The sequence below is a fragment of the Saccoglossus kowalevskii genome, chromosome 14 (genome assembly GCF_978046115.1).
Source record: "Saccoglossus kowalevskii chromosome 14, keSacKowa6.1, whole genome shotgun sequence".
Taxonomy (NCBI): domain Eukaryota; kingdom Metazoa; phylum Hemichordata; class Enteropneusta; family Harrimaniidae; genus Saccoglossus; species Saccoglossus kowalevskii.
Window position 1 is genome coordinate 32,921,144 of NC_140654.1, and position 27,929 is coordinate 32,949,072.

The 27,929-nt window shown below is 35.9% G+C and overlaps 1 protein-coding gene across 1 annotated transcript; it reads right to left on the reverse strand.

The window, feature by feature from the left end:
* Positions 1 to 27,554, reverse strand: LOC102803555 (glycine receptor subunit alpha-2-like). The gene is made up of 9 exons (XM_006823604.3): positions 27,401 to 27,554; positions 10,138 to 10,214; positions 8,923 to 8,990; positions 7,549 to 7,766; positions 6,582 to 6,664; positions 4,468 to 4,596; positions 3,885 to 4,114; positions 3,661 to 3,789; positions 1 to 909 (listed from the first exon to the last, which is right to left on the reverse strand). The coding sequence occupies exons 1-9, from the start codon at positions 27,469 to 27,471 to the stop codon at positions 676 to 678; spliced, it is 1,239 nt and encodes a 412-aa protein (XP_006823667.3). The 5' UTR covers positions 27,472 to 27,554; the 3' UTR covers positions 1 to 675.
* Between the last annotated feature and the right edge of the window lie 375 nt (positions 27,555 to 27,929).

A 27,929-nucleotide genomic window follows, 5' to 3' on the forward strand; every position in this document is an offset into this window, starting at 1 on the left:
TTACGTAATACATATGTTATTTTAATAATCTAACACATGCATTGACATCGATTGATTGTACAATAATTAGACTGCTCGAACACACATACAATAGAACGACGACAGATTAATTCCAATTACTATAATTATTTATAACTGCTTGCCACAATGGCAGATCTTTCCTGATGCTCTGTGTCATTTATGAATTCATGCTGTTGTTATGTGACGTGTTTGACTTAAAAATATCGTGTTAGTGATGTGAGTAGTCATATAGTCAATCAAATATCAATGTCAATCAAAACGACAATGAATCGAAAAACAGTATTACAGAGTGTTTGACTTAAAAATATCGTGTTAGTGATGTGAGTAGTCATATAGTCAATCAAATATCAATGTCAATCAAAACGACAATGAATCGAAAAACAGTATTACAGAGTGCTGGACCTACAGAACTGAACAATGGTTGTGTTGTTAGTGATTGATACAGTACTAGTGATTGATACAGTACTAGTGATTGATACAGTATGACTGCATCCAAGATATATTCAAATAAACCACATACTCGTGTTGTCTAAAGATGGTATAGTTATTAAATGAATATTAATGCTAAATGCACCTGCCACTGCTAAGATATCTCTAATAAGTTGGCATGGCATATCGCATGATAACATTACATCTGAATCGTGATTGTAAAACTCATGATTCCATTAGGTAGCTTGCCCAGTAAATAGCAGTAAATATGACAAATAGTGTGGGAAACATAACGCGTGAAATTCGATCAAGATCATCTGGCTCTTCAACACGGAAGAATCTTTTAAATCTCTGTGTCCGACCTGCTCGATATCCCACGTATGTTTGCTGCTTGTCTTTCTCTTGACTCTCCTCTATTTCCATCTCTACCACAACGCCACTCACAGGTTTATTGTTTTCCTACGAGGAAGAGGAAAATGCGAAAAAATAGAGAGTCAAAATAAAAACAAACATCATCAAAACTAGAAAGCAGCAAACTAGTAAAAAAACGGCCTGATGGTCGAAAAAGCTCGTTTCAGCAGAGCCGTGCAATGATAAGGGAATGTAAAGTTACATACACATCATATATTAGGTAAACAAACGACCTTGGCTTTGTTTACATTCTATTATAAGTGTTTTAACACATATGTTCATCTAATCATTGATGAGAATATAAGTAGTGATTTCATCAACTCTGGTTGAAGAATAAAATGAAAGGTCACAAAAGAAGTTAATAAGCCGACGATATTGTCTCAACGGAGTATGCACGTGACGTAAGCTTCTCATGCCTTCCAAGGCATAGTAATTAAGTCAATGAGACCCTGCCATCGTAAAACTTAATGCGGTTTATTTAAGTCATTCCAATTTTTTAAACTTAAAGATATCAGCTATATAAACAATTCCTAGATCCAGTAAATCTGAATAAAATATACTTTTATTTTGAATAAGAATGTTTGTATTATTCCATATAATCTCTGTACAATAAAACGGTGGTAATGTAATATGTAGTGCAATCATTGAGAAAGTATCTACAAATTAGTTGTTCCCCCCCCCACAGTAGTTTTAAATAATGATCTAGAAACCGTTTCCATGGATGAAAATATGATGACAAATACCTTTTAACCCAGTTAATTTGGGTATAAAAACAGATTTAATGATTTGTATTTTACTAATTAATGTGAGGTTTCGCATATTCTAGAAGTTTTTAATGGTTTCAAGACTTTTATTGTTATTATTTCTTTATTTCAGGTACACAGGCCATAAACTACACACAAAAACGAGAAAACGTACTAAAATAAGACATTTAAACACACAAAAGGCGTCTGTAATGGCGCTAAAAGATTGATTTATAAAATGAATCGCAGTTAATGCAATTGAAAATTATACCAATCTTACTTTGAAAAAGCCGCAAATTAATTGGAGGAATTAGATATGCATCTGTAGAGTAGTAAGAAAGTAAACACCCACAACCCTGATAGGTGACATAGGCCATTTTACTCCAAACGGGGTATTTTTTCCGTTGCCTCCAATTTCCTAGCCACATTGCTTCAGTCTTATAATAATTAATTTTTAAACCTGACAAAAGTAAGAATTGGTGAAGAAGAGTGAGGAGGTTCTCAGCAGTTCGAAGGTCTGACATAAAACAGCATACGCAGAATGTTTTATTTCAAAACCACCAATATTAATCCCCCTGATTCCATTATCATATTGCAGCTTTTTCAAAAGCGTTTCTAATGATAGAATGAACAATACGGGTGATAGATGAACCCCTGTCTGACTCCCCCAGAAAAGTAAAAATAACATGTTGACTGACCTCTATTCGTAACACAACTAGATGGATTTGAATGAAAGGCATGTACCCAACCTAACAAAGAGGGGCCAAAGTTGAATTTACGTAGACAACTGAACATGAAATGCCATTCAAGGCTATCAAAGGCTTTTTGGAAATCAATAGCTAAGAGCACCCTATTTTTATTATAATTTTTTTATGTATTCCATAATTCCCTCAATGACACGAACACAGTCACTAATTGACCTATTCTTAATAAATGCTGTTTGACCTTCATTGATTAATTTATCCAGAGTATGTTCTAGGCGTTTAGCAATGCATCTAGCAGCAATCTTATAATCAACATTAAGTAATGTTATTGGCCTCCAATTACCTATATGTCTTTTATCCTTGCCTGCCTTTTCTATAAGTGTAATTACCCCCTGTGACTGACTGTTAGACATATTCCCTTTAATTGTTGCACAATTTAGTGATTTAACTACATAGGGTCATAATAAAGGCCAAAAAACTAGATAACATTCAACGGTCAGACCATCATTGCTGGAGTTCTATTTTTGTTCATGCTATTTAGTGCATTGAGCCCCTCCTGAACAGTAATTTCCTCCTGACAAATCTCTCGAGTTTTCTGATTGAGCATTGGAATATCATTATTGTCCAAAAAGCTTTCAGTAATACTTGAATCGTTACAGGGATCCCCTGAGTTATAAAGACTAAAAAAGGCAAATATTTTCAATTGAATAACGGTTTTTAAAAGTTCAAATAATGCATTTTCACCAAAAATGACAAAAAGAAAACCGTTAAAATTCGAGAATTAATTATATCATCACGAAGTGTTTTAAAAAGAAGTCGAAAATGTAATTTTCTATTAAAATCACAAAACCATTCGCTAAAAATATTGGATTACTGACAATGTCAGGAAATATTTTCCCGCAATTGTTGACAGATGAGAACGCGGGATGGAAGACAGACGGCAACTAAAAATTACCTAATATGAACAGCTAAAATAGACAGACTAAGACAGAAAGCACGTCCATGGGAAATGGGGTAGACATGGGTTAGACGTAATAGACGTACATTTGGATTTTTATGTGTTTCATATTGTTTGACAATTTGTTTAAAGAAAAAAATATTGAGCGCAAAAACAACTAACTATATATAAGTTAAATTTCTGTGCGAAAACAGTAGGCAGTAGTTGTGTAAATTGGGCCCAAGTCACGCAGCGTTATAGCTTTATACATTTCCATGGAGGACAACTTTGCCATAGCGAGGTTAGGCAGAGCTTTTCCAACAGAAAGACATTATTTATTTTAGTGTATGTTTTATTTTTTGAGTGTATGGGTGTTGAAAGTCTGGTTTGCACTAGCTGTCTATTGACTTCTTACCTTTGGCTGCTGTGGGCAATTTACACGTGACATACGTGCCAGCTTTGTGTTTCCATGATTCAGCACAGCAAATTCAATCAAGACAGCGAATACAAATATGAGACACATAGCCAACCACACGTCAATGGCCTACAAACGAAATTCATTTGAAAAATAATACAATTGTTCTTCCAGTGCTTGTAGATACAGTCTATGAAGAACAATTGGAACATGAAGCAACTTACGGAAGCGTTAGATGAAACTGCCATGGCTGCCTGGACACCAGTGATCTCGGTACTTAATGTCAACACCGACGTCATACCAAGTGTAATTCGAGCCGGCTCAGAACGAGAGTTGATCCAGAATGATATCCACGACAAGAAAACTACCAGCGTACTTGTCAGGTAAATTTGCAGCAGAAATTGAGTGATGTATCTTTTTAGTGGGAAAACGACATTCAGACACGACATTTCAACTGTGAAGGTAGACGCAAAGTCATAATAAAGTGTTTACAAACGATAACGATCACTGTAACGTTGCACACTCATGTACATGTACTACTAGTACTACCATTTTCTTCTAAGCTATCGATAAAGAGCCACTGCTAGAAACGTCTAGCTATTTTTAATAGTTATTTAGGACTACGACTACCAAATATTATCTTCTGTACTACTAGTATATTGTTTGCTTCGCGGAAACTCGGCATTCGCTATTTATACACTCACATAATATTGTATTTTATTGATTAAATCACAAAAAACAAACAAACAAACAACTTGAAGAGAAGTCTACTTAACTGGTAGTGCGTCTAATACCATATTTACGTACCTAGATTGAACTCTTCACTCTCACATGACTCCGTTACAGGGACACCCAATGTAAACGAGGGTACATGAATATCTTTTCTCATAATCACACGATCCCATATAAGTTCCAGCTCCGTTGCAGGATAAGACACTAAAACAAATCACATACACATGCATTCAAAGTTAAATTTTAAATACTTACTGCTCTTTGAACTTCAAAAATAGTTCAACCATATTTTTGAAATCAGTAAAACGAATAAATGATATCGAATCGTAGTAAAATACATGCATGGCGGGACGTTGAATCGCCGAGAAGGACAATACAGTTCTATGAATGGATAGTTGTGAGACGATGGCTGAATGCACAGGTCGTGGTTAGCGAAGACGTTCAGAGAAGACATTCAGCGAAGACGTTCAGAGAAGACGTTCAGAGAAGACGTTCAGAGAAGACATTCAGCGAAGACGTTCAGAGAAGACGTTCAGAGAAGACGGTCTTGTTAAAATAACTACTGAATGTAACAATCATGTATGCAATTTGCATTTCTGTTAATGTATGGAAAAACTGACAGTTATATAAAACCATAGTTATATTACGTAAGTAAAGTGAGTGGGCATTCTTGTTTATTTATGGGAAACCTCCCAATGTTCAGGTTATAATACTAACAGCTTTGTTAAATGAGTGTTTATCCACGAGGAAACAATCAGTATTCAGGTTATAATATGACAGAATCCCACACCCTCCCCGTGGCTTTCGTTGCGTATGGAAGTTATTTTCACGAGTGATGCGGTGTATCCTGCGGCCGTACTTTCACTCGCTTCGCTCGTGAAAGTACAGCAGAATACACCGCATCTCGAGTGAAAATAACTTCCATACGCAACGAAAGCCACGGGGAGGGTGTGGGGTTCTGTTATTATTACATATGTTCCATACTTGATTATTTCGTATTAAAGAAAGAACATGCAAACCGGGATGGAATTTAGGTCGGGGAACCCCATTGCCCATTAATATGTTCCAATGTAAGTGTTACGCCCTAGCAGCCCGTGTCAGTGTAGAACGCGCCCGGAGAACGCGAGTCATTGTTTGTTTGAAATTAAAATAATCAGACGTCTAATCTGAGTCACTGTCCGAATAAATAACTCGTTGACGTTTAGTTGGGACCACGGCAGAACCAGAACTTGAACTGGACGACTATGATACACAGTTTATGTTGAAGTTAAAAGTTCCGCCACAGAACTGTGCATTGGCAAACATGCCGTGCAACTGCGGTACTCCACAGACGGGATGACTTTTGTCGACAGCGGTTGTCGCTTAGCTGCACGCTACAACTTCGTGTGTGATGTTGCTTGCTGGTCGTGGATTGACTGAGTCTTGATTACCGGTTAAAATGTTGCTCTTTTGGCGTTGGTAATTTTTATTTGGAACTGAGTAACGCCGCAACGTCACCAGCAGAAACCTGGTATCTCGGTGTTGATGGTTGCGGCTGCATAGTAATCGCTGATTTTACTGCTGGTGGATCTTCTGAGAGCCCTTCAAGGTTTATAAAACTCAGTTTCCAGGTGGTCAATATACATTAAGTTCTCCCAATCGTAGTATTCCATGTGATGTAGACCTGACATGCCAAAAATTTTGTTGGACAATTTGAACTGGATAAAAATAGCAGACGAAAATGTGTTTACAAAGTAAAAATAGTTCGGTAGCCAATGAAAATACCATGTTCATTTGCATATTGACCGTGAACATACCGAAAACATTATTGCATGGGTGATATGCAAATTAGTTTGGGCCAAAATAAGTGACTGTCTAAAAGTACCATTACTGTTGTTCAAATTTCATTTCACTCGGCAAGTATATTCATGTACCCCAAGGGGAAAATATCGTACTTCTAAATATTGTTTATTCCGAAAAACTGTACTCCTGAAGGGACTACTTTGTTTGCTCTCAGACCTCATTTGCATATGGGTTGTGGAAATACCGATTTTGATTTCAGGAACGAATCAAAATAAACTGCAGTACATATGTTAAATGAGTGTTTATCCACGAGGAAACAATCAGTATTCAGGTTATAATACCCACAACTTTGTTAAATGAGTGTTTATCCACGAGGAAACAATCAGTATTCAGGTTATAATACTCACAGCTTTGCAAAGAGAGTGGGCATTCCTGTTTATCCATGGGGAAATTGTCAGTTTTCATGTGACAAATGAGTGTCAAAGTCAGTCTGTAAGAAAAGAAGAAACATAATGGCCAAGGGTCATGAGATTCATAGATATATTAATAAGGAAATATTAGTTTGGGATTAGATGCATAACATATTCTGTTACATCTATTATATCATATCATACATAAAGTTACACCTTATTTTCCCACGCAACATACAACCAATATTAACCAGACGTATACAAGTAATTGCCAATAAATATTCTAGATAAAGCTTAGTTAAATAGGTAGCATAATATACACACGGGGGCAAGTGGCTGGTATTAGTAGCACATACGATTGTTGTGCGAAATTGAGAACATCCCTTTTTTTAAATAAAAATTCCGTCACTCTACTTTTTTGATAGATTGATAGACTTTTTAGATAAACGGTGACTTATTTCTGAACAAGCCACACTTTATCCCCAAAAGAGTTGTTATTTTGTTATTCCGTTCGCGAAGTTATACAAAGTATCCAGTTTTGTTTTTTCATGAACATGCAAACATTTGAAAATATACGCATTTCTCCGTTAAATTCAGAACGCACATGCGTATTCCACTCTCAGCCAAATCCTCCACAATAGAAACATATACAGCCGAAATAAATCCTCCAACCTCACATACCTTGATCGTACTTACCCATAACACCTGCCAGGTTATCAAGCAATCATATGTACACGAAAGGAGGTAACCACCCTTTGTGACACAAACACATTCACAGTCACAGTGATAGTAGTAGCTCAAAAACATTCAATGGATAGACATGTACAGTGAAGTAGGGCAAGCAACACAAATTCTGCATGGAGATTGACAAACTGAAATAATTTTGCGTTATCCATGTAGAAATTTAGTCTCTAATGTTGGCTCTCTAATTATAAAAATATCATTTGGTATCACTGATCATTACCTCATTGTTAAAACAACTGTACCATTCGGCCATATTTGTAGATACTGATTCTCATCAGCGAGGTCGTGCAGTTTCCCGTCCTTTTCACCCGGGAATATAATCAACGGGGTCCAGATTTGCTCAACAGCCTCGGACTGGAAAATTAGAGCGCCCTCCGCGTTGGACTGCAAACGAGGATCACGCCAGACTTGTCGCAAATAAAACGTCACAGCATAATCCTATCAATATGATAATACTAATAATTCAGAGCAGGTACAACGAGAACTGAGCGAAACGAACTCCCATCACAGTGTAATGAGTGGAATACTAGGCCTTCTGTGAGCAATGTTGCCACGAACGTATTAACATAAATTTTCATCTTTAAGGTAGAAGCCTACTCATAAATTAAAGATCACAGAATGTATTCATTTTGCAATACATTGTACTCCAAGGCAATATAAGGATATTGACCTAAAATAAGTTGGGGGTCACCAGCCTTTTTTTCGAGAAATTGATGGTTATCTTTTAGAGTAAAGTCACCAATTTGGCACTATTATAACACTTTTATCACAGGTTCCTATGGCAGAGATAGTATGTAATATCTCAAAATCTAGCCTGGTGACATAGGTTGAACAAATAATATATTGTTAATGATGGAGTACTTTTGTTGTTCTGAGTATTTAAAAAATCTGGGTTTTAAAAAGTGTCAAGAAATGCAATTTTTCTTTAACATTTTGTTCTATGGAATTGTTCTAAAAATAGCAATATTAGGACAGGTTTCTCAAAAAGCATAACTGTAATACACAAATTAATGCTATTTCATTGTACCATGGGACATTAGCTTCATGATTGTACATAATAAACTAATGATCATTGTCATCCGATTTATTTTTCAAAAATTATGACTAGGCTTCTACCTCGAAACTTCGTATGGTATAGTTATGTGTGACATAAAAACAACATATAAATTTATTAGAAACTATGACACACTCTGCATAGTACAACAACCGAATTAGTATAATAACAGTTACCGTTATTGAAACGGTGTAATATTACGAAATGTATTATGTGTAATCGACATGTGCATGCAATACTAACAAAATATAATTATTAGTTTGATATGCTCGGTTGAGTCGGACAACCTACTACTGGGAACAAAATTAATTAAAATACTCAATATAAAATATCATATTACAATGAACATAAAGTCGTGCAAAGTCGTTCAAGCAGCAAATGTTATGTATAAAAGGATACCAGCATCTATAGCGTTATGTCTATTATGTTAATGAATGATGCGTTATGTGTAAACAATACATGACATTTCCATATTTAATTTAGGCTATCCCTCCTCCCAAAGTGTCATAAAAAATGCAATAAAAAAATAAATAAACCTACCATACTAGATGCATCTACGGTGCTAAACGTTGATATAGACAATGCACATTTTACTTCCAAAGTCTTCTCTGTAAAAATAATGACACGGACACAGAACAGAAAAACATTCATATTTATAGGTATAATCGATTGTAATATTGTTTATTATCATCCGATATCACTGTTCGGTCGTCATCTGATATACTGAAGAATACTTTATTTTCGCTATTTTCGCTGAAGGGATGACTCCGTGAAAATAAAATCCAGCGAATATACTTTTTTTTCCTATATTTCAAACTCATCAAAAATCAGTGAAAATAAATTCCAAGCAAAACGCTCAAAAAGCCTTTTCAGCGAAAATTAATTCCAGCAAAAATAAAGTATTCCACAGTATATATCACTCGTGACGTCATGGGCCGTATCTTCGCGTCATGTTCGAGCACACACAGACTGATGTTTATTATGCATATCCGCCATGTTTAGTGTGAATATATATCAACGAGAGATATGCACATTGAAACACAATACCGTGAATGATGTGCACCATCTATGCTTTATGTCATCAGTAAATGAAGTAAATTGCGATTTTTTTTCAAAATTTACGACACATTTCAAGATGAATTTGTGCATTACTTGTTTTCTGCGTTTTCATTTACTAATACTCGAAAACCACGGACATGTGTTAATATGAGGTTATTACGAGGATACCTCAAAGTATGCACAAAGACAATACAGCTGGAGTATCGACCGACGTGCAGCGGAGGTCGATGGGGCAGTGTACTGTCTGAGTGCATACTTTGAGATATCCTCGTAATAACCTCATTATTATACATCTTTTCCTTCCAAGGATGTCCGCCCCGAGGATATGGTAGGATGGAAATACCCCGTAAAATACCGCAAAATTACGACACGCTGCAACTCATGGCGTTACGGTGACAGATGTATAATAATAAATATATTGCACTAGGGTACACTACTTGTAACGTGACTTTGTACACAAATAATTTACAACCATTTCAGGGTGACGAATGTTAAACTCATAATATATCAGAAATCTATCACAGTAAGGGGCCTGCCTAATTATTCATGTAAAACGTGTAATATTCATGTAATATTACATACTCACACCAGTGTGTGGAAATGCAATACCAACGTGTGTCAGTGCGGCAATAAACAACATAAATATCGAACATGTGACCCAACTGACTATGTTTGCTTAAATTTTCCCGTACTTACCGCCTTCATATGGTCGAATCTCCTTGCTATAGTTGGTTTTCAAGTTCTCCAGCATAGCCAGATTTCCTGACATGCCACTAAAACAAAGCACATTGTAATCATAGAGGGTCTCACATTAATTAGGTGTAATTAATTAATTATGTAACAAATTACACTCTTTTGGTCACGTGCCCCATTTTACTGGCCGTGTGTTTAATAAAGGAAACGTGTCGTTATCGAATATAGCACAATACTTTTGGTCAGAGTGCATGAATTACATTAGCGCGAAGCGGTTAGTAATTTGGACTTTGCAGATAGAAAAAAAGGAATAAAAATCGTTAGGCTGAAACATTTTTTGGGGTGTCTGTTATATGTTCACCAATATTATATAGAAGACAGGGTGGCTTGATTGTGATTAATTAACCTGGACAGTATTTATTTTATGTAGGCAACCATGATGAGAAGAACAATGCATCATGGGTATATTTGTAGACTAGCCTATTGAGGGCGATGTATACATAATAAGGCCAGGATATAACATCCCTTCTTGTTTTAAGCAAAAGTATCATTCAAATAGTTCTTACAATGTATCGAAGATATCTCTGAAGAATGTTAATATCAATGGTATTTGAAAATGATGAAAAGTTCAACTCGACGATATGGTAATACATGTCCTTAATATGGTTGAATTTGACTTAGTAATCACAATTTTAACAATGAATTCAATGAACTTGAATAAGTAACTAATTAATATTAACACTCAAGCGAAACTGTAAAAGTTAACAAGGTTCAGTTCGAACATTATTTAGAAACAAAGTCTATGAATCGTGATGGCATCTGTATATTACTCCTAGATCTTGTTGATTTAGATGGTTCCCTATTAGGCAATGATTGTTGAGTGGTTTTATTTGCAAGCAATGCTTGTTTACAGTCTAATGGTGTTAATATTTGTTTCTTAGGCGTCAGGTGAACATTTGACTGCTGTTGGCGTATGTGGACTCTGTTTCTGCGAAACTGGCTTCCCGTCTCTACCTCATATGACCTTGGTGTGTTAGCTGTGTTTATTATCTTTGCTGGAGACCATGTCTTATTGATGGGACTCTGGACATGAACTTGTTGTCCGACGAACAGCTCAGGCAGTTGTCTGGCATGCTGATTGTAGTGGTGGGTTTGTATTTCTTGTTGTGAGGTGAGATAGTGGCATATATCTTCCTGATTTCGTGTTGGATGGATTTTATTTGGTAATGTAGTTTTGTAGATTCTGCCATTCAGTAATTCTGCAGGTGAGGGTACGTTGGATTTTAGTGGTGTAGTGCGTAGTGATAATAAAGCTAAGTTTGGATCATCTCCCGATTCTTTGCATTTGTTGAGTATTTTCTCCACTGTTTGGATGTGGCGCTCAATGAATCCATGGCCCTTTGAGTAGTATGGTGAAGAGGTTATAATTTCAAAACCATACTGATTAGCTAGATTTCTAAAGTCTCTTGACGTGAATTGTGAACCGTTGTCACAGATAAAGGATTCTGGTATGCCTTGTTCTGCAAATAATACCTTAGTTAGTCGGATTATTGTACTTGCTCGAAGGTTTTCTAGTTTTCGTATGAATGGGAATTTTGAGTAATAGTTTGCGATAATGAGATACCAAGTGTTATTGGTGTAGAATAAATCAGCTCCAACAGTGTGCCACGGACTTGGTGGGGCTTCTGTAGGAATTATTGGCTCTTTCTGCTGCAAGTTGTGAAATTTCTGACACGAGGTGCAATTTGCGACAAGATTGTCTATGTCCTTGTAGATTCCTGGCCAGTAGACACTGGATTTTGCTCTCAGTTTGCATTTCTCCATTCCAAGATGACCTTTGTGTATTTGTTGTAAGATGTCATCTCTCAATGCTGTGGGAATGAGTATTCTGCTACCTGTCAGAACTGTGCCATCCTCAATGGATATGTCGTCACGTACTGACCAGTATGGTCGTAGAACTGATAGTACTTTCTTGATGCTGTCTGGCCAACCTTATATGATTTGTTGTATCAATAACTGAAGGGTTGGGTCTTTGCTTGTTTCTTCTCGGATCATTGATAGCTTTACTGGTGTGATGCTTACCAGGTGGTGAATCTTCACTTCCATATCTTCCGATAGTGCATCAGCCAGAAGCATTTGTTTTCCGGGTTTATATCTGATGTCAAAATCATATGGTTGTAAGCGTAGTAACATTCGCTGTAGTCGTGGTGGTGATTTGGTTAAGTTTTCCTGTGAATCTGCTCAAGTGGACGGTGATCACTCTCGACACAGAAGGGTCGCCCATATAGATAGGTGTGAAACTTTTCACATCCATATATTACAGCAAGTAGTTCGCGTTCGATATTTGCGTATCGGGTTTCGGCTGGTGTCAGTGCTTTAGATGCGAAGGCGATTGGTCTGTTGTCTTGTAGTCGCACTGCTCATATGCCCTTGGATGAAGCGTCAACTTCAAGAATGACTGGTTTCTTTTGGTTATAGTATGCGAGTGTTATCTCGGCGCTGATAAGGCTCTTTATTTTGTCGAAACTCTTTGTGTGTGTTGGCGTCCAAACGAATTCTGAGTTGTCTTTGATGAGTTCTCTCAGTGATGCTGTGTGGTCTGACAGCTTGGGTATGAATGGACCCATGTATGTAACAAGACCAAGAAATGTTCGCAGTTCTTTCTTGTCATTTGGAGGCTGCATCATTTCTATGGCTCTGACTTTGTCTGGACTTGGTTTAACTCCTTCAGCGGTGTATAGCATACCATAGAAATTGCATTCTCTGCTTTTTATGTGACATTTATCTCTGTTTAGTTTTATGCCTGCCCGTCTGGTGTCTTCCATAGCTTCATGTAGATGTAAGTCATGGTCTGTTTCATTTGAACCGTATACTTGTATGTCATCTGCTATGCCTATGGCTCCTTTGCAGTTGCGATATGCTTTGTCAACTTTGAACTGGAAAACGTCTTGACTCATGCGGAGTCCAAATGGCATTCGTAGAAATCTGTACCGACCAAATGGAGTGTTGAATGTTGTTAGTACTGATGACTCTTCATCTAGTTTAACATTCCAATATCCGTTCCGAGCATCGAGTTTACTGAACAATTTTGTACCAGTCAGCTTATGTGTGATTTCTTCAAGTGTTGGTGTAAGGTGGTGTTCCCGCTTGATTGCAGTGTTCAAGTCTTTGGGATCCAAGCACAGTCGTAATCTGCCATTTTCTTTCTCTCGAATGACAAGCGAATTGACCCAATCAGTAGGTTGGTTAACTTTGGTAATTATATTTTTGTTTTCCATCTCAGTTCTGTTTTGAGTCTGTCTCTGAGCTCTATTGGTATTCGACGAGCTGCATGTACTACAGGTGGTACTTTTGGGTCTAAAGTAATGTGGTAGGTATAGTTTTCAAAACATCCGACTACATCATCGAAGCAGTCTGGATACATCTGTAGTAGATGTTCCTTGTCTCGTATCGGGGGACGATCTTTTAGAGGTATGTCACTATCAATGTAGTTGGGGCTCTTCTGTTCCGTTTGATATGCAGTTTGTTTTGCTGCATTCGTTGTATGTTTACTTTCTATAGCACAATGTAATGAAATTAGGTTAAGTGCTCTGCATGCTTTTAGGCCTAGGATGGCAGGACCTGTTGCATCTGTCACATAGAAAATACAGTTAATTTTCCTTCCTCTGTGTTGACAAGGGATTGTTATTGTTCCCAACTGTTAGGATAGGATCATGTTTGTTCCTTGTAATGCGTTTGGTTTGGGGTTACCTTTACTATCTATTTTATCTGGAAAGATATTACGAAATAGACGCAATGGGAGTACATTGCTCTGGGCGCCTGTGTCAACTTTGCATTTCAGGTTTATTTTCTGTGTCAGTTCAGCACGTTCAATTTGCAGTATTGTATACACTTCCTCTCGGTTGTCATCTGCATGAATAGTTCCTATTGTCAGGGTTTCTTCTTCTGTCATATCTGTGTTGTACCCCATATCATGTATCTGCTGTCTATTACGACGTTGTGTTGGTGGACGATTTTGTATTTTCTTTGATGATTTACATACTGATTGCCAGTGGTTCATTTTTCCACACTTGTGACACTGAGATCCATACGCAGGACAATTTTTCCGTGCAGAAATGTCATGCGTTTTCCCACAATTGTTACATATTTTTGTCTGTTGTTGTGGCTTGTAGCTTTGTGGCTTGCTATACTTTTTGATTGTATTCACAGATTTATTTGGTGAGGAATAGTCCTGGTTACTTGCAAGCAATCTCATTTGTTTGTTTGTTGCCTCAAAACTGCGGGCTACATCTATCGCATCTTTGAGTGTAAGCTTCTCATCTCGCCCAATCAATTTCTTTTGAACATCTGGATGACATGAACCCCATGTTAGTTGATCTACTAACCTTTCTTCCATGTCTTTGTCAGATTCGAATTTGCATTTGGCTGCAACATTCTTTAATTTTGACATGAAGTTGTCCACTGTTTCTTCTGGTTCTTGTCTCATGTCCTGAAACTGGTACCTATGTATGCGGTGGTTAGACTTGGGTTCAAGATGCTGCACAATTTTTTCCAAAATTTTGACAGGCTTCTTCCTGTCATCTGCATCATCAAAATTCCAGATGTTGTACATATCAAAGCCTTTCTCTCCTGCCCATAACAATAGATAGCTAGCCTTTTCTTCATCAGTGGCATCATTCAGTGCACTTTTGAATGTTAATTCGCATTTTTGTCGGAATCGAGCAAAGGCTATCACTATATCGGGTGCTTCCCAGTCCATCTGAGGTGCTGGCAATGGAGCTTGTAGTGTCATCTTTATGGCTTCCAAATTGACAGTTGTTTGACTTCAAAATCGTTAATAATATATTGTTGAGAGTCTTAACATATCAGTTTACCGCTGCCACCATGTTATATATTCACCAATATTATATAGAAGACAGGATGGCTTGATTGTGATTAACTAACCTGGACAGTATTTATTTCATGTAGGCAGCCATGATGAGAAGAACAATGCATCATGGGTATATTTGTAGACTAGCCTATTGAGGGCGCTGTATACATAATAAGGCCAGGATATAACATCCCTTCTTGTTTTAAGCAAAAGTATCATTCAAATAGTTCTTACAATGTATCGAAGATATCTCTGAAGAATGTTAATATCAATGGTATTTGAAAATGATGAAAAGTTCAACTCGACGATATGGTAATGACATGTCCTTAATATGGTTGAATTTGACTTAGTAATAACAATTTTAACAATGAATTCAATTCTTTATTTTGGTGCCCATGACCAAACACAAACTGACTGTTGTTTGTACTTGCCAGTACGTATATGGTTTACTTACTTTTGTGTCGTGTTATATATTCCATGATTGTATTGTTTGGTTGGTGGTAAAATTTAAAATTTAAATGATATGAAATTCCAAAAAAAAAAAAAAAACTTAAAGCAAATTTAAATAATTGTAAAAAACATTGCAATCCTGTAATTGTTGAAGGCAAATTTAGCAATAGATGTTGATATAAAATGACAATCTAGTATACTCAATTATTAAGCATCTTTTGGTAAAACGTCGCATTGTCAATGTATGCACATATGTTAAGCTCAGCTGGCGTACAATTTGTAATTTAATTGATTAAATGAGTTTACTTGAATACACGCGATAGTTTGTTTTTGACCTGAGTATATGTATGCATATACTAGATAAAGCATTGCAAGAAGTCATGCATAACCCGCATATGGTCACGCTGTATTTATGTGCAAAATAGACTGTGTTAAATATGTGTAAAGAGAAACAACCAACTAACAAACACCAGCTCCTTCAACTATTCATTGCAGTGCGCGTGGTAATTTAAATAAATATTGTATGTGCCCTTCCAGAGCTTTTCATTTTAATAAATTTGCATTCGATAACCAAACGCCTAATCATCCAATCAGATTCGCAAATTTTGTGACTCGATATAATCATTGTTGGTCGTTGTAGCGGCGAGAACAGTTATCAGCTTTTGCGCCTGTGCAGACTTTAGGTTGTTATTGCATGTCGTACAACCAACAATTTAGTGCTTCTGTTTATTTGATCGAGTTAAACTAATACCCCTTGTGTAACTTTCATCCATCTATGTCAATTAGTAGAATAATAAATGATAAGAAACGTGTCGTTTTACAACATTCTGTTTCTTGAATTGAGAGAATCCATTCTGCTTTTGTGTGAGTGTGCATGCAAATTGTAAACGTTATGTCCGAGTCTGAAAATATTGGACAATCCTCTTACGTGTACATTAACATCATAGATGTAACAATAATTTTGAAAGAGATCAAGTCAAAAATACAGAGTGAAGTGTGCAATGAAACAGGAAAACTAGTGCACGGAGATATGTTGTCACTGGAAACCGTGGCAACGAATATATCGGTTTTTCTAGTTTTGAACCTCAGTATAATATCCGAATTGTAAAATTTATTCGCATTCTCTAGAGAGATGACGTTACATGAATCACCATTATAACATGATAAACAATCAATGATGCATAAATAATGAAGTGACATTCACATCGGTTCATTTCAGTTCACCCATATAACATGCAAATAACCCGTATCCTGACACATTAGGTCACGTGGCAATATATCGGGTGTCTATAGTGTCAACAATGTATGTAAATATATAATATATTTAAAAGGTGGGAAACTATATTTATATTGCCGAGTCACTTTTGAAATCATTGTTATGTCGTAAAGAGAGCAATTCAACAGGCTGTTCAATCAAACTGAATATAGGCAAAAGCAAACTTAAGATTGATTGGTGAATCAAGTATAATACCATTTTGAAATCAGGAATTTGTTGGTAGAATCTCCGGCAAACCCCACGATTGATAGCAAATGAACGAGCATATCAGAATAACTTAAAAATGTGCTTAATTATTTAATTTGTTTATTATAGATTATAAAATAACATTCAGCATTGTGTTGCATGTTGATATATGCACCAGATTGTTAATGTGGCGTTCAAGGTTGTATTGAGTTGAATAAATATACACTTATTTGTATTGATAATACGTACCACGTATTCTGAGCTTTTAGTTTAATTACAGGAATAATCAAGTGTTATATCAGGATACAACAACGATAGCAAATAATACCAATAATTAATATAGAATATGTTCAATGAGTAATTTACAAGACTGTTATTAACTTTCTAATACCGATGTCAATCTCTTGAAGAAGGATTGGCAGAATGATTGTGAACTTGGTTGAAGTTTGAATACACCTCGAAAGTAATATGAAAGTCAGGTACAATTAATGGCCGTGAATATATCAGTCGCCATGACAACACTCTGATAACGTAATATCAAACAATCATACACGCTGAAACAAAATCAAATGACATTTGGGCTATGATAATGTTCAGATATAATCGGTGAATAGATTGGAATTAACATATTGTGAAATATCAAATTATGCGTGATGTCAAACATAATATAATTTTAAATAGTGTACAACGGAATAAACGTAATGTCACATAGAGATAATAGATGAATGTCTCAAGTATTTATTTACTGTAGGGGTCGATCAATCCCATGTTTGGTGACGTCATCCGAACATTGTCTAACACCAAATTAATCTTCTTCATTGCCATGCGTATATCACTAATGTGATCTTCGGTTCACCAGCTGCGTTACTATTCAATGAAAACTGCCACAAGTGTTTTATATTGCATGCATTAATCGCTTGGTTGGGAGGTAAAATTTGAAATTAAAAAATGAAATTCCAAAGAAAATTAAAACAAATTTTAAAAATGGTAAAAAACATTGCAATCCTGTAATTGTTGAAGGCAATTATAGCAATTGATCTTGATATCAAATGACAATCTAGTATACTCAATTATTAAGCATCTTTTGGTAAAACGTCGCATTGTCAATGTATGCACATATGTTAAGCTCAGCTGGCGTACAATTTGTAATTTAATTGATTAAATGAGTTTACAGAGACAATAGTTTCATAATGTGAAAAACCAACTTGAATACACGCGATAGTTTGTTTTTGACCTGAGTATATGTATGCATATACTAGATAAAGCATTGCAAGAAGACATGCATAACCCGCGTATGATCACGCTGTATTTATGTGAAAAATATGCTGTGTTAAATATGAGTAAAGAGAAACAACCAACTAACAAACACCAGCTCCTTCAACTATTCATTGCAGTGCGCGTGGTAATTTAAATAAATATTGTATGTGCCCTTCCAGAGCTTTTCATTTTAATAAATTTGCATTCGATAACCAAACGCTTAATCATCCAATCAGATTCGCAAATTTTGTGACTTGATATAATCATTGTTGGTCGTTGTAGCGGCGAGAACAGTTATCAGCTTTTGCGCCTGTGCAGACTTTAGGTTGTTATTGCATGTCGTACAACCAACAATTTAGTGCTTCTGTTTATTTGATCGAGTTAAATTAATACCCCTTGTGTAACTTTCATCCATCTATGTCAATTAGTAGAATAATAAATGATAAGAAACGTGTCGTTTTACAACATTCTGTTTCTTGAATTGAGAGAATCCATTCTGCTTTTGTGTGAGTGTGCATGCAAATTGTAAACGTTATGTCCGAGTCTGAAAATATTGGACAATCCTCTTACGTGTACATTAACATCATAGATGTAACAATAATTTTGAAAGAGATCAAGTCAAAAATACAGAGTGAAGTGTGCAATGAAACAGGAAAACTAGTGCACGGAGATATGTTGTCACTGGAAACCGTGGCAACGAATATATCGGTTTTTCTAGTTTTGAACCTCAGTATAATATCCGAATTGTAAAATTTATTCGCATTCTCTAGAGAGATGACGTTACATGAATCACCATTATAACATGGCTAATCAATTAATGAAGCATAAATAATGAAGTGACATTCACATCGGTTCATTTCAGTTCACCCATATAACGTGCAAATAACCCTGAAGTGATATAAAACAGTGGCAATATATCGGGTGTATATAGTGTCAACAATGTGTGTACATATATAATATATTTACAAGGTGGGAAACTATTTGTATTACTAAGTCACCTTTCAAAGCATTGTTATTGTTCAATCAAACTGAATGTGCGCGAATAAAAAAGTTAATTATTTTTTTTTATGTTCTGTGAATGCACCAACACCTTACATAATTTTTGTCTCTCGGTGTCTATCTTGCATTTTTTATAGTTAACGAATTGTCTGGCCACTCCACGATAGATTGCAAATGAACAATCTCTGAAATGCATATCAGAATATCTTGAAAATGTGCTTAATTATTTATAATTTGTTTATAATTATAAAATAACATTCAGCATTATGTTGCATGCACCAGAATGTTATATTGAGGTTGTATTGAGTTGAATAAATATACACTTATTGTATTTATAGTACGTACCACATATTCTGAGCTTTTAGTTTAATAATTAGTGTTATATCAAGATAACAATTATAGCCAATAACACCAATTGTTAAAAATGTGAATGTGTTTAACTTAACGAGTAATTTACGAAACTGTTATTAACTTCATAATACAGACGTCGATCACTTAAAGATTGTGAACTTGGTTGAAGTTTGAATACACCTCGAAAGTAATATGAAAGTCGGGTACAATTAAATAATTAAACAGTTGTCATGACAACACTGATGGACGTGATATCAAACAATCATACACGCCGAGACAAAATCAAATGACATTTGGGCTATGATAATGTTCAGATATTATCGGTGAATAGATTGGAATTAACATGTTGTGAAATATCAAATTTTGCGTGATGTCAAACATAATATAATTTTAAATAGTGTACAACAAAATAAACGTAATGTCACATAGTACTTAGAAACAGTATATGAATGTCTAAAGTATTTATTTTCCGTAGCGGTCGAACATCTGAACATTCCCTAACACCAAATTATACTCCTTCATTACCATACGTATATCACTAATGTGAGAAAACCTCTTCAATCTTCAGTTCGCCAGCTGCGTTACTGCTCAATGCCAACTGCCACGAGTGCAAGACATTCACTAACCATTCATATATTGTAATGTCACTATATGTCATTATTATAATACTTTACGTTCTAATTGGTCGTTCGGTACCACGTGCTGTTCAATTATACTATATCTCGGCAGTAATTGGGGCCAATAGTCTGGAAAGCATAAATCAGCTATACCCAATATGTAAGAATTATTTAAACAGCAAAGTTAACATTTTTTTTTTTTAATTCAACAAATAAATATACATAGAGTACAAAAAAAAAAAAAAAAAAAAAAATCAGCCAACGTTGTATGCCAACAGCTACTTATAAAAATATAAACTAATACGCTAAGTATTGCGTTAGTGGTCCCCATCGGTTTCTGAATAGGACACTTTTGTCATTGAATCTGTCAAGAAGTTTTTCTAAATTAAACACTTTTTTAATTTTACAAATGAATAGTCTGAAAGAGGATACTTTTCCGTCTTGTCTACAATCATATATAAATTGTTTTGCAATGATTATAATGTAATTCAAAATATTCTGAAGATTAGAGGATCCAGTAATGATAATATCATTTGTCAACTGTAGATGCATATTACTAGTTTTGTTCCACCATTCGACAAAGTCTGCCCAAAACAATTTTACAGGGGTGCAATCACAGAATATATGAAAAACAGTTTCACTATGCACATTGCAAAAACTACACTTGTCACTATCTTTAATTTTCCATTTGTGTAACTAATAATTGGTAGCAAGAAAATTGTGCAGAATTTTATACTGAAAAATCTTCGTGTTTGAATATATTGCTACGACATGTGGAAGCTGAAATATTTCATCCCAGGTAATATTTTTATTTTCAAGATAGCTACAGATTCTACCAACAGAATTAGAATATTTTTGTTTCAGAAGTTTCCAGTAAATTTGATTTGAATGCATAGATGTTAGTTGGATACTTTGTCGATCATTAGCCTGCAGAATTTTTGTTCGTTTTGCTATATTGATCAATGCAACCCAAAGACACACATTATTAAATTTAACTCCTCTTTGTACCCATATTTCAAAAGGAACTCTAACACCGTTACTGTAAAACAGATCTTGGAAATACCATATTCCATATTCCAGCTTGCATCATGTTTCTGTTGAAGATTGGCTTATTATTAATAAGTACATTTCTATTATTCCATACAAAGCAAGACTCGCTACCGGAATTTGCTTGTGACCAGGAAAATAACATTTCTGTATAATAAATTGGTAGGTCATTATAATATTTAACATCATAATTACATAATAAAAATAGTTGTAAACCACCATATTTATGCATATAATTGTGGAGATATGAACAATCCTGGTAAGACACTAAGTGTCGTTTCATGATTTGTGATGATGCAATCATAGTTGGCAAGTGCGGAGCTCTTAAACCTACCCCATCAAGATCCAGATTTAATATATCTCTACGCACCTTTTCGTTTTTGTTAGCCCAAATAAAACGGAAAATAATGCTTTCCATTTGTTTGACATAATTGTTTGGGACATGTAATAAATTGGCGGGAAACATGAATTTAGAGACAATATAAGTTTTGGTAATTTGTATTCTTCCTAGAAGCATGAAGTTTCTGGATCTCCAAATATTAAAACAACCGGCAGCTTCTACGATTCTTTTTTGAAAATTCAATTCATTTGGTCGCATTTCATCGTACGAGATGTATATTCCTAGTATCGTGTCAGGCCATTTAATACCCAATGGTTTATCTTTCCTGTAACGAAGTGATCCAATCCACATAGCTTCGGTTTTGTCATTATTAATTTTAAGACCAGACATTTTTCTAAAGCATTTTATAACGGAAATTAACGATTTGACAGAATTTAGATCATGCAAGAGGGCAGTGGTATCATCCGCATATTGCTCCAATTTGATTACATCATTGTGAATATGAATACCTTTAATGTCATTGTCATTTCTAATTGCAATCGCCATAAATTCGACTACGACCAAAAATAGGTAAGGCGATAATGGATCTCCTTGTCTAGTGCCTCTATTGATATTAAAATAACCAGAGCTAACCCATGTTGTTCATAATGCAACTGGAAATGTTTTTATATATACATCTGACCCAGTGAATGAAGAATGGACCAAAATTAAATTTCTCGAGCGCCAGATTTAAAAAAAGACCAATTAATCAAATCAAACGCCTTCTGGAAATCTATGCATAAAAGAACGCCGGGAATGTTATTATATTTGGTGTGGTCTAAAACGTCCACAATAGTACGAATCGTTTCCCCAATATAACGCCCCTGAACGTAGGCAGTCTGGTTCTCGTGAATAATGTGAGGTAGAGCCTTGGATATCCGTTTTGCCAGAGCCTTCGATCCGATTTTATAATCAACATTTAAGAGCGAAATAGGGCGCCAATTGCACAGCTTTAAACGGTCTTTTCCCTTCTTGTCAATCAGAGTTATTACAGCTTGCTTCTGAGAATTACCAAGTTTTCCTTTTTCGTGAGCTTCATTCAGACTGTCAACTACAAACTCTCCAAACCAAGACCAAAACTTTAAGTAAAATTCAACAGTAATACCATCATTGCCCGGAGAGGTTCCAGTTGGCAGTTCTTTGAGTGCACACAAACACTCCTGAAAGGACAGTTTGCCTTCGCATAGATCGCGGTCCGATAAAGATAATTTGGGCATTTTATAATTAGACATAAAGTTATTTAACGAATCGGACATGCAGGGCTTCATTAAGAATTTCTCCTGGATCAGTAATCGTGCTATCGTCATTTTTGCGAAGTTTTCTTATATGCTTTTTCGTGTGATTTCTTTTTTCCAATTGCTAAAAGAACTTGTTACTTTTTTCCCCGTATTCATGCCACTGAGTTTGTGCTCGTAACATTAATCCGTTCATTTTAAAATTTTCAATTTCATCTAATTATTGTTTAATATTAGTCATTTTGGTTACGATTTCCTCACTGACCTTACTGTCATTTGAGGAATCAAGTGACAATTCTACATCATGATCTTTTGTCTCTAAATTTAATTCGCGTTCTCTCCTAAGTTTAGCCTTTTCTTTGGAATACTTTTGACTGAATTGTCTAATTTTGTATTTCATAATTTCCCATTTCTTTCTTTTATCCGTGATATCCCAGAATTCTTCTCGCCAACCATTTTTTTCCCGCTCCAAGGCGTTAATATACTCCTCTTCATTTAATAGAGAAGAGTTCATTTTCCAGTACCCCCAACCCCTTTTACAGTGATCCAAACTTTTAATTGCAAAGGTAATGGGGGAATGGTCAGATTTAATTGCAGCAAGAATATCAGATGTCCCAACCAAATCTTGGAGCTCCTCAGAAGCAAGCCAATAATCTAAACGGCTATGAACGGTCGGACTGCCACCTCTCCAGCTATATCTCCTAACAAATGGATGTTTAACTCTCCAGATGTCTGGCAGCTCAAAATCATTGATAATGACTTTTAATTTAGCGCATGCTCCATCTTTAGTCCCCCCCCTTTTTGTCAATGTTTGGATTCAGCACCACATTGAAATCCCCACCAATAATAATTCTGTCTTCGCTGGTAACATTACATTCATTCATTATATTATAAATATCAGTGAAGAAGTTAATTTGATTGACCTCCAAATTGGGGGAGTAAATATTGACAAAATGAAAGGGGCTTTCGCCAATTTCACGATGCACGTAGATAAATCGACCACTTTTGTCAACAACGGAGTTCTTGACACTGACGTCAAAATATTTTCGAAAGAGAACCATAACCCCTGCAGATATTTAAAAACAGATTTACGTTTTTTGTTGGACTTAAGCCCTCTTATATTGAGGGAAAGCATCTTGAAATTGAAGTTATCACCCATTGTCATAATTTATGCGGCAAGTAAAATATATTGAAGCCACTAAAATGCCCACAACTTTGCATAAATAGAAATAGGTACTGTTGGCAAAAACAAAACAAATAGAGAAGGAAAAAACACAAATAACACAAACTGACGAAAAACATACAAATGTAGGCGTCCATACCCAAACGCAAACAAAAGACATTTGAATACCTCACCACATAGTGCTCCCACAGATGCGTAGTATTTAAAGTACTCAACCCTTGGATAGGAATGTCAAGCCTTAATTACAGCAGTGTTTCGTTACTTTATCACATTATGTCTTGTATAATTGTCCGTCAATGAAGAGTTTACCATTTTTAAATCGGACACGCTTATCGTCTTCGTACGCCCGGGACATAATAGGTTTCAGCTTCCTTTTCCTTTCTAGGTCAGCGCGACATAAATCGTCCGTAACAAAAATGTCGGAATTAGTCAGAGCCTCCTTTGCTTTAGTGATCACACTGAATCGTTGAGGACGATAAAGGAATTTGGCCAAAATATGGCGTGGCTTAGTAGAGTTCGCGAACCCCACACGGTGTGCATTTTCGATGACAACTCCGGGGAGGTGAAGATCTTCGGCAATTACACGATTCACTATATCAATGCAGTTTTCATGACCGGTTTCTTTTATACCACCAAATCGTAAATTAAATGTCCGCGTATAGCGTTCCGTATTCAGTTTGCTTTCCATTAGACTAGTAACACTGGCAGAAACCTCACCAAATTTATTTGTGAGACTTTTCACCTGCACTTCACGGGCTGCATTCCTTATACGCAAACAATCCACCTCATCGGCCTCAAACTGTAGCGACTGTTCAAAGTTAATCTGTTTGGTTTCCATATTATCAATTCTCGCTAACAGTTCGCGTTGTTCTGATGCCATTGATTTAACTGTTGTATTCAAGCTAGTTAAAGCCGCTCTGACAAACTGTTCAAAATCATTTGTCGGGTCACTACCTTTGGGTGTGGCCTGGGGTGTGGCCTGGGGTGTGGTCGCTGCACCATCTTTCGAATTATTCACATAGTCAGTGATTTTACCAGTACCTTCGGTTTTGTACTTGGTTTTCCTGTGACGGGTTTCCATTTCGTGAATGTAGATGAAAGGCTGCTCGCCGCTGGTCAAGTGATAAAACTGAGGGTGTAGAGTACACACTTTTCAATTCAATTCAACGACTGCAGCATCAGAGAGAGCACCGTACACCTATGTGTACCACATTCCACGCATGCGCAAAGTTAACATGATATCACTCACGTTGAGAAATCCCGGGCTCTGGAAAATATCTCATGAGCGTGTTTGTGCATGTTATTTGCCATTAAGCGACTTCGGACTCGCTTTCTTTTTTCTCTAGCGTACCACTGAACGCATATTCAATATTTCTACATATATATTAATTGAAATAAAGAACTTCACACTGCCAATTATTACTCTATAACAGGACTCGGATGGGAATGTGCACTTAATAATGGAATCAATTGCATGTTTTCTTTAAATGTAACCCAAATTTGTAACCAGTTACATAGAGTTCATAATACAACAGTGTTATCAAATTAGGTCATCGAGAATGAAGTACAACCTCACAATTTGTGCAACGAAAACAGTTCATGTTTGCATTATTAATACGGTGATATTGTTGTAGTGCATTCCGTTTGTTGTACACCACTGACATGTTAACAGCATGGTACCAATAAATACGAAAAAAACAAATATTTGTGTTTGTTTTGAATTCCCACGAACTTGCATCTGTACGTTAATTGAAAACAAAACATATGCAGAATGACATTGAAATGATGGATGTGTATTTGGTATTTATACAGCGACCAAGTGACTGGCAGCTCTAATTTAAATTGAAGTAGGAACAGGAACCCAGTCACAATGAAAATACCTTTAATTTATCCTCACTGTGGCTGTGGGCGTAATGAGTTGAAGGCATTCTGGACATTTCAAGATATTTGTTTTTTTATGTTCAGTGACGTTTTAGAATGGAAACTAATACCCTTGGGACATTTGTAACATCGGTTCCAGGACAAGTACGGTTTCAATGAAAAATTTATCATTTTGTCGAGTTCCTAGTAAATTATTAAAAGTTTAATTCTCTAACGTTTCAAAAATGACTGTTCGATCGTGCCCATAATATCGATCACCGCTGAAGGATGCGTCACTTTTCAACTTTGACAGTCTGGCTTTTTTGCTATTTTGATCTGACATAATTGGTGTCAAATCCTTTTAATAGCCGAGTACAGAAGATACTTTTCATCTCTGCCCCCATAGATATAACAGCACTAATCTCCACGCTGGAATTAAATATGCCAAATTCAAACTGATGAACAACAAATTAGTCAAAGTGAAATTATTAAACAGTAAAAAGAGGGCATTAGGTAGCATATCATCCACCAATCAGATTTGGCGAACAAGATAGTGGGGGTACCATCAACTTATTCTAAATATTGACCTAATGATACTGACTTTATAATGGAACCTAATTATAGAGTAATTAATAAATCAAGTAATAAATAAAAAGTCGGATGACAGTTCGTACCAAAGCTTGGTCGTTTGATAGGCACATGTTTCAAAGCTTATCGTAATACATTTGTCAAGTTTCGATCCGTGAAGTCTCTCCCATTCAATCACACAAGGTGTGTAGTGTCCGGCCATTTACGTTGAGTGGAACCGAAGATCACGACGAAAGACGCGAAGGCTTCGTCGACTAGATTATAAATATAGTTATTCAATTTAAGAAATGCATTTAACGTAATGAGATCATATTTTCTACACGAGAATAATTATTTGATGGGATATTAAATGACTAATCTAATTGTACAATATGATTTCATTGAACGACAAATACCCGTTCCTTATACACGACGCCTATTTATATGTTTTGTTTACTCTCAACACGCACACAGGCAGCCCTAGATAAAAATTTATGTTATTGATGAAAACCTATTTGACAATGAATAAAGGAAAGTATTATTTTAAAGATGGTTTAATGATGAAATTTGTTTCGCTTTTTATTTAAATATAAACAATTATATAATGTCATAATTAACACCACTTTTGAGTTGATATTAAACAGTTGTTGTTCTCCGTGAAGCCTCGTTAAATTAGCTTTATCACGATAAAAAGTATTCATGTCAATTGAAAAACGTACAATCAAGCATTCAGTTTGCAAACTGTACATGTTTAACAGCGTGCGCGCACAGCATCGCCATCACAATTGAGTACTGACGAGCAAAAGCGACATTTGACATTTGCTAAACGCGTTGAAAATCGCAGTGCTTACTCGCATATTTGAAGTCCTTGTATATAAATACAACGAATATCAATACAAGGTATATTACGGCATACGCACACGTTCACTATGATGATTGTCTGCAAAACAGTCAACACAGTTACGCTGTTAATACAACAGTCTACTTACCAATTACCAATTGTACTTTTCCACACTATCACCAAGGTGACAAGAACTGTGTAAAACATGCGTCTGTCCATGGTTACGCTCGTAGAATAGTGTAATATGCAGTGAAAGCCGCTGCTCACAGTCGTTGCAAACGATCGGCAGTACAACGACACCTGAACGCAATTGGCTGGTAGACACAATGTCGTATCAACATTGACGCGTCAATGCTACCTCACTTCATTGATTCTGTGTAGCAATACAGCGCCATCTGTTACCAGAAACCTTGCTTTAGTATTTTATGACCTCTGTATACTAAATCCGTAACTGCAGAACACAAATTGTCTAAAAATAAAGACTTATTTAATGCATTTGATACCAGTCAAAATAGCATGTCTATTATTATTTTTAATCCCTGTTGTCATATTTGCATTTCATTATATATTATACAGCTTTTCCCAATCTAAGTTCAAACTTTATTTATGAGTTCACAGTTTTGGTAAACAAAAATTAATGTGTACGTAATAAAATCAGCAGCAAACTAAGAGGGCGC

Excerpts from the sequence above, each read along its gene's own strand:
- LOC102803555 (XM_006823604.3), bottom strand. The coding sequence starts at position 27,471 with ATGGACAGACGCATGTTTTACACAGTTCTTGTCACCTTGGTGATAGTG. Across the intron at positions 8,991-10,137 it reads GATTCGACCATATGAAGGCG|AGAAGACTTTGGAAGTAAAA; the intron begins GTAAGTACGGGA and ends TTATTTTTACAG. Across the intron at positions 4,115-4,467 it reads GAGTGAAGAGTTCAATCTAG|TTGAAATGTCGTGTCTGAAT; the intron begins GTACGTAAATAT and ends CTACCTTCACAG.